Source organism: Lemur catta, chromosome 19 (assembly GCF_020740605.2).
Source record: "Lemur catta isolate mLemCat1 chromosome 19, mLemCat1.pri, whole genome shotgun sequence".
NCBI lineage: Eukaryota > Metazoa > Chordata > Mammalia > Primates > Lemuridae > Lemur > Lemur catta.
The window spans coordinates 29,680,383-29,687,908 of record NC_059146.1 but is presented as its reverse complement, the minus strand read 5'-3'; the positions used below and the strand labels follow the sequence as shown (position 1 = coordinate 29,687,908).

The window sequence follows — 7,526 nt, the reverse complement described above, 5'->3', positions numbered from 1 at the left end:
TGAAGTCTGGTGACATTTTAATGACCAAATGATGGGGAAGGGGTGAGGAGGGATTATTCTGTAGACAGGCTCTGGGAATCCATGATCACGTAGAAAGAGGGACTCCTTGACAAGGGAGAGTCTGTTCTCCTCCCTCTCTAGGAGACATCCACTGAGGTCAAGGAGACATCTCTCCACACCTGCACCATCCTCACATCCCCTGGCTGGAGCCGATGGGCAAAGCTATAACAGTGTTGGCCGTTTACCACCACCTACAAAAGTGAAAATGTGTCAGAAACACAGCATGCCACCAAACCAGCTTTCAGCCTTCTTTTCCCCTTTGCCCTTGTACCTGTCTACACTATCCACCCAGAAAACTCCTAATCACACTTCAGAACCCAGTAGACATGCTTCTTTGAACAGACTACTTTTTGTGACTGTTTCAGACAGTGGCTCTACTCTGTTTTCTGTGTTTCCTCTGATTCCTCCAGTGAGGTTCTACCACTCGGTATTGCAAGGTTTATGTTTGCTCAGCCTCCCACTAGCCTGGAAGATCCCGATGGCCAGGGGCTGTGTCTCCTGAACCTGGAATCCCTGTATCTTACACAGAGGTCGCTGCAGGGTCAGTGCACCTTCACTGAGTGCATAAGTTTCAGTTCCACAAACCGCAACTGCCATGTACTGCTGATGGCCCATTTTCTCTTTTGAGTAGCCCAGATTTGGGCTAGTGGTGGCAGAGAATAAAACCTGAGTGTTCTTAAAGAGGTAGAATAGTATAGATGTTTTTTAAAAAAAGGATATTTTTAACAGCTTGTAAGTATACGAAAAGATGCCCATCCCATCTAAATCTTAATAAAATGTCAATCTTTTGACCCACTCATTTGCAAAAGAAAATTTGAACATATTCTTTATTGCTGAGGCTTTGGAAAAAGTCACTGTTAGGTGTTAGTTTGTCAAATTAAAAATGCACACACTTTTTGAACCAGTTATTCCATTTCTTTGAAATTGTCTTCCAGTATGAGTACTGGGAGGTTGATCATAACAAATGGTTGTATAGAAACCCTAATACAGCATCATTTGTGAGAGCAAAATAACAACCTAAATGCCCATGAAAAGGGTCAAGTTCAATAATTTTTGGTAATCTTTTTGGAATACTATGCAATCACTCCAAAGTGAGGCAGCACCATGGATAGATGATTTCTCTAAGAATAGTCTTTGACAAAAATAAACTCTAGTACCCAAGGTGTAATGCATAGAGAAACTTATACCACCATTTGTTTAAAAAGAAATGACTGCTTGCACAAGCATAGATCATCTGTGGAAGGAAAGTAGAGAAGCTAATAATAGTTGCTCTTCTGGGGCAGAGGATTGGGGTTCAGGGGTGAGAGAAGGACTTAATTCGGGGCTGATTAAAATAATTTTATTCATATGCATATTTTAACCATTTAACTACATGAAAGTTTAAATAAAAGCATATGCAGAAAGTATAGCTACGGGTGAAGACAGAGGAGATTCTCTACCTTGGGGGAAATGGCATGTGACCCGACCTTGACAATGTCAGCTTTAGGAAAAGAGCTGAGAATGGCAGTACCAGCAGGGTGTGCTCTGTGACCAAAAGCCTGGGGCAGGAGTCGTTATGGGAGATGGACCCCAAGGGACCCTCAGGCCAGGCCAGGGGGAGTTGCGTCCTCCTCTGGGAGCCCACGGAGGAGGCGTGTGGACGTTCCTGGGCACACTCACCTGGTACTCATTGTGCAGCACCAGGATGCGCAGCTCAAATGCTTTGCCGTCCACGAAGGGCATGTGGGAGGACCGCACCTCACCCTTCCAGCTCCCATCCTCACGGCTGTTCATCACCACGAAGTGACCAAAGTACACTCGGAGGTGGAAGGCGATGTCTGAACTCTCGGTTGTCCCAGTGTGGAAATCCACCTGCAGTTGTGGGTCCTTGCTGAAGGGCAAAGCACACAGCGCGTTAGGCAGGTCCCTTCCTCGTGGTGGCACACACCGGAGGCACACCCGGATCCTGTCCCACCTCTTCCCCACAGCGGGTAGAAGATATCCCTGGCTGCCACTGTGTTCCCTGTTCCTGGGAGACTGCTTCAGCTCACTCCTGAGCAGTGCGATGCTCTGTCCCTGAGCCCAAGGCTAAAATTGAGCCGAAATCACTGACCTGGATGTATGAGCGGTCCATCCCTGAAAATTCTATGCCCCCGGCTGGAGCGCCAGAGCCCCATCCCCTGAGTGACCTCTTCCCCCAGACCCCAAGACCTGCCCACAGTCCAGCAACGGCAGGTTTGATGGCTGGTGCCACAGGGCTCTCCAGGCCCTGCACCTGCACTGTGCCACCGTCATGCCGATGAGACATTTTCACATCACTCGGACATGAGGGGATCCCCTAAGCTAATCCTTCACGCCCTCCTTCTCCTTCACGCCCTCACCCAAGGCCCACAGCGTACTCACACGAAAGGGAGGAGAGTTGTCCCTCTGATTGTCACGGAAGAACCAATAGACAAGGACACATGCCGAGCGTGTGGCACCTGCCATGGGGATGGAGAGTGGATGAGCGGGGCAAGGCCAGGTGTGGGGTCCCCTCCTTCAACAGTTTCCAGTGGCCCAGAGGTTGGAGGACAAACTCCTGGGTCCCCTTCTCCCCACCCACCACAATCAGGAGACGGGAGGGCTGTAGTTCAGAGCAAGGGCTCAAGAGCCAGGCTGCCTGGGTTCAAACCCTGGATTTGCCTCCTCCTAGCAGTGAGATCTTAGGTCCATTATGTGGATGCTCCCTGCCTCAGTTTCCCCAGTACAAGGAGGATCATCAGACATCCCTGCTTTGTCGGATGTTCTCAGTAACAGAGGGGTTAACACACGTACAATCTTTGCTCATCACTGGCACGTGAGGGGTCTGCACAGGGACTACGTGTCCGAGGGGGGAGGGCCCTTGTGGAACGGCCCTCTGGTTATTTTTCACTCCCAACCTGGGAAAGCAAGACTTGAAGACGTGAAAATTAAAAAACAAAAAATGACTGCAGTGAGAACGGCACTAGTTGAAGGAGGGAAGGATATAACGGAAGAGGAAACCGCCATGTGTGGGACGGGTACACACGAGAGTGATCACAGGCACTGCGTGTCCTGTCAGGACCTTGCACAGTTCCAGCACCTGCGCTAAGGGAGGGGGACGGGAAGTGACAGGCTGGGCTGGGGCTGAGGGGACCCTGAGATAGGGAGGTGGCAGCTGGTGGTCCCGCGTTGCCCCCACAGTCTGTGTTCATCTCCCCCAACTGTTCCGGAGAAGCGGCGTTTAAGGCCTCCTTCGTCCTGCTCTCAGGAATGCTCAGAGCCCAGTGCTCGGAGAACCCAGGTCCCCAGGACTCCCACCGGTTCTGCCAGTCGCGACCCTCATCGCCACACATGCAGAAACCTACAGGCACTTAACCAGAGTCACTGCTACGTAGGGAAGAACCTTCACGTGCACAGAAAGCCACATACGTGTTCACAGTTCAACACCCAGTCACAGAGCATCACACACGGGCTCACAGTCACAGGGACGTGGGACTCGGTGTCACACACCTCCCCACACTCCTGCTCACTGAGACGTGCGCAGTTGCTTGGGCACTGTCCCGGCTGTACTCAGACACAGCCTCACAGTCGCTGTCCCCACGGCAAAGCACAGTCCCACCCCCACCCTCCCCCACACCGCCCATCCCTGTGGGCTGTCCGCCTCCCGCACTAAGTCGCCTCGTGCCAACAGCGTTCACTCTCAGTCAGACACCAGCACATGCGGACACAGGGTCACGCTGGTCCAGGGTCCACACACCGTGCCCCACGACGATCTCACACATCGTGTCCCCAGGGGCTCTCCTCCACACACCCACAGCTCTCAGGAAAACGTTCAAACTAGAAACACTCGTATTTTCATCTCAGAAAATCTCCCCGTTCCCCTTCCTTTCTCTATGCGACTTGGGATCACTGAAGGCTGTGCCTTTGCAACCCACCGGTAGCCCTGGCATCGCTGTCTGCTTCCAGAGGGCTCCTCCGAGTTGGGTCTCCTCTTCTGCGTGAACCTGCTGGAGTTGCAGGGCATAAATAAGCCCTGCAGCCCTGGTCTGGCTGCATCCCTGCTCCCAAGCCCCTCCCAGCAGGGTGAGAAGGGGTGGGGTGTCAGAAAGGGACTCAGGCCAGTGTCTGTGAGGCAGTAGCAATGCCAGTGGGGGTGGGTGGGGCAGGGGAGGAAGGAGGGGACGGGAAATGCACAGATGGGGTGAGGGCTGAGCAGGGACAATGCCCAGCCTTCTCCCCTCTCACAGTAGCCTGTTCCCCACAGTGCAGAATCCACCAGGTGCTCATTTTCTAAGTTGCTCGGTGGCAAAGAAGTGGCGGTACCGGAACAAGGCCTTTGGCCCTGGAAGGGAATCCTCCTCCTTTGTCTTCCAGAGGCCGTGGGAGAGCATAGAAATTGACCTCAGCAGGACCGGAGAGAGAGGTAGAGAAGTCCTTGTGCCATCTCCACCCCACCCAGGCCCCTTGGCTCTGCCAGGTGGGGGCCCCACACTCTGTCCCCCACACTGGGCTCTAGCCACACCCTGTCCTTTCTGTCTGGGGGGCCAGGTGCATCAAAACCTCAGAGACCCTGCTTCTCCCTCAGATTCTGGCAGAAGGGTGACATCCTAAAGTTCTAGCCCTTCATTTGTGTGATCCTTGTTTGCAGACTTGTCTGAGGACAGGTCCAGGTCCAGGCGGTGTGACCACGACCATAATGCAGTCTTCCCCTGGGGTGACTGAGGATCCGTCCTCAAGTTCTCCTTTTGGGATGAGAGGAAACATTGCTAAAACCTGAACTGGGAATTTAAAGAACTAATGAATTAGAGTTTGCCCTCCCTCCTTTCCCCCTTCCTTTCCCCCCTGCCTTCTGTGCTCAGTTTTATTGATTGTGAATTTAAACCATTTATAGAAAAGTTGATCCAAGTTACCAAATAATGTATATTATGATAAGTATTTATTAAGCTGGCAGTGAGGTAACCACCTCCAGGTTCAAGGCATGGGACGTTGCTAACACCATTAGTACTCCTTCCTGACTACTTGAGTTCCTCACCTCCACAGGCTACCACTCTCCTGTCTTTATTCTTTGCTTCCCTTTGAGTTTTACCACTTGGTTGAAGTTTGCTTTTATATGTCTTGGAGGTCTTTTTTGGGCTCCTGCATGTTTTGTTCCCATTTTGTTTTTATGGTTCATTCATATTGGTGTGTGTAGCTGTAATTCCTTCATTTTTACGGCTCTATCCTCTGGACTTTCGTGAGTATGCCAAGACGTACATACCAGTTTTCTCTTGATGGACACTGAGTGGCTTCTCATTTGGGGCTATTGTAAGCATTGCTTTTTAAAAATTTAATGAATTAATTAATTATTTGAGAGGTGTGGTCTTGCTCTGTTTCCCAAGCTGGAGTGCAGTGGTGTGATCACAGCTCACTGCAACCTCCAACTCCTGGGCTCAAGTGATCCTCCTGCCTCAGCCTCTGGAGTAGCTGGGACTACAGCCAGGTGCCACCAGGCCTGGATAATTTTTTCTTATTTTTTGTAGGCAACACAGTGAGACAGGGCTGGTCTTCAGCTTGCGGCCTCAAGAGATCCTCCCACCTTGGCCTCCCAAAGTGCTGGGATTACAGGTGTGAGCCATTGCACCTGGCCTGGAAACATTGCTTTCTAAACAAAATGTCCAAGTCTACTGGTGGTAATCATTTTTTTTCCCCAGGGAAAATTCTCAGAAAGACCACGGATTCACTGAAGTGTAAAGCAAACGTCTCCCTTTTTGACTGGTGAATAGGAGTCACTGTGCACATTGGATACGGAGACCTACAGGGAAAGCTTGGCTCAAGAACCTTTGTGGATTAAAGTCATTAGCACATCTCTGATGGACAGGGTTGGCCAGAGTTCTCCCAAAAAAGAACCCTCCAGGGAGAACTGACTTTCAGGAGCCGGATGGGGAGTCAGGAAGGGTCTTCCGAGATCCACACCCAGGCTCCTAGAGTGGGAGGGAGGCCATGGTGGGCACAGCAGGGGCTGGCAATGGCGTTCTCATTGCCTGGTGTCTGTGGGTGCAGAGAATGGGGCCACAGCCATGGCCAATCAGGGAGAGCTTGGGTGAAAAGTTTTGCTTTGCATCCATCTCTGACCAAGATCCACACTCTACAGAGAATTATCTGCCCCGTCCTATACTTGAGCCTACAGCTCCTCATCTGTGAAATGACTCTTCCCTTTCTTAGCCTGGAGCGAGGATGGGAGGAGGGCATGATCATCCATAGCACTTCTTAAAGGAACACATTAGGTTTTTCTAAGTCTGGGCCTCAGTCATTCCAGAAATGACATGGTATATCCCCCTTTCCTGGGCTGAGGGGAGGGACCATATTAGTTCTGTTCTTGGTTTTCCTGGTTGAGCGGAGGGACGTGTGAACTTTGGTGTCCAGGTAGGGGGAAGGCAGCCCCATGGATGCCCACCCCTCTGTGTTCCACGTAGAGAGCACAGGCTCACACTCAGCCTTCCTGAGCCCAGACACAGCCCTCGCCGCACTCTGCTCCACTCTCAGTTATTCTGGCCCCAAATCCCTTCACTCAGTCCAGAAACCTCTGTGACATCCTTTATGGTTCTCTTTCTATATAATATCATACCCTTTATTCTGTCTATTGGAAATAGGATTCTTTGGCTCTCCTTTCATAATACAGCCATGAATGGACCCATTCTCATCCCCTGCCAGTTCATCGAGAGCAGGTGATTATCTCTTTGTCTACTCTGAATGCCTTGCTAAGCTATGGCATCATGCACCTTTCCATAGCTCAGCTGAATGCGTTGCTAACTCTTTCTTTAATAAGCAAATGTCTTTCCTATAATTTCTTTCTGAAATACTAACCAGAGAGCATTTCTCAGAAACCACCAGAGAATGAGGAACTCAAATATGTTTGGACTATGGATATCTTTAGAATGTATTTAAGGCTTTCTAAGTAGAAGTGAAAATGAAACAAAAACAGATTTAAAGTAGGACTTAAGAGTTCAGCCTGTATAGGAAGGAACTGAAAGTGCTGGAGAGTATGTGGCAGCTACCCAGCAGGTTGCCAAACCCATCCTGTGGTTATTTCCCCAGTTCTGGAATGTGTAGTTGGAATACACAGACTCAGCAGCTAGCAGAATCCCACGGTGGTTCTCTGACCTTGGAGTGAGGGCTGTTGTAGTAGGAAAGGCCAAATAGAAGCCATTAGAGCTGCCTCTACCTTCAAAAGTAGTAGACCAAAAGCAGTACCACATTTCTTGAGGGCTTGCAGAGATTAGTGCAACCACTGAGGACTTGAAAGATGCAGGGTGGTGATCACCACCCCATCCCTATTAACTCGTATGTTGGGCCTGTGTAGAAAACAACTGGCTCCTGGAAAATGACAGTGGATTATCACAAGCTTCACCAGATAGTGACTTCAGTTGCAGCTGCTGTACCAGGTGGGGTTTCATTGCTTGAGCAAGTTAACACAAACCCTGGTACATGGTATGCATCCATTGATCTGG

The 7,526-nt window shown here is 50.4% G+C and overlaps 1 protein-coding gene across 1 annotated transcript; it reads right to left on the bottom strand.

Annotated features, from left to right (window-relative positions):
* On the bottom strand, positions 1–4,165 carry LOC123624334 (galectin-10-like). The gene is made up of 4 exons (XM_045532023.1): positions 3,975–4,165; positions 2,443–2,519; positions 1,720–1,930; positions 1–251 (listed from the first exon to the last, which is right to left on the bottom strand). The coding sequence occupies exons 1-4, from the start codon at positions 3,987–3,989 to the stop codon at positions 138–140; spliced, it is 417 nt and encodes a 138-aa protein (XP_045387979.1). The 5' UTR covers positions 3,990–4,165; the 3' UTR covers positions 1–137.
* Positions 4,166–7,526: the final 3,361 nt, after the last annotated feature.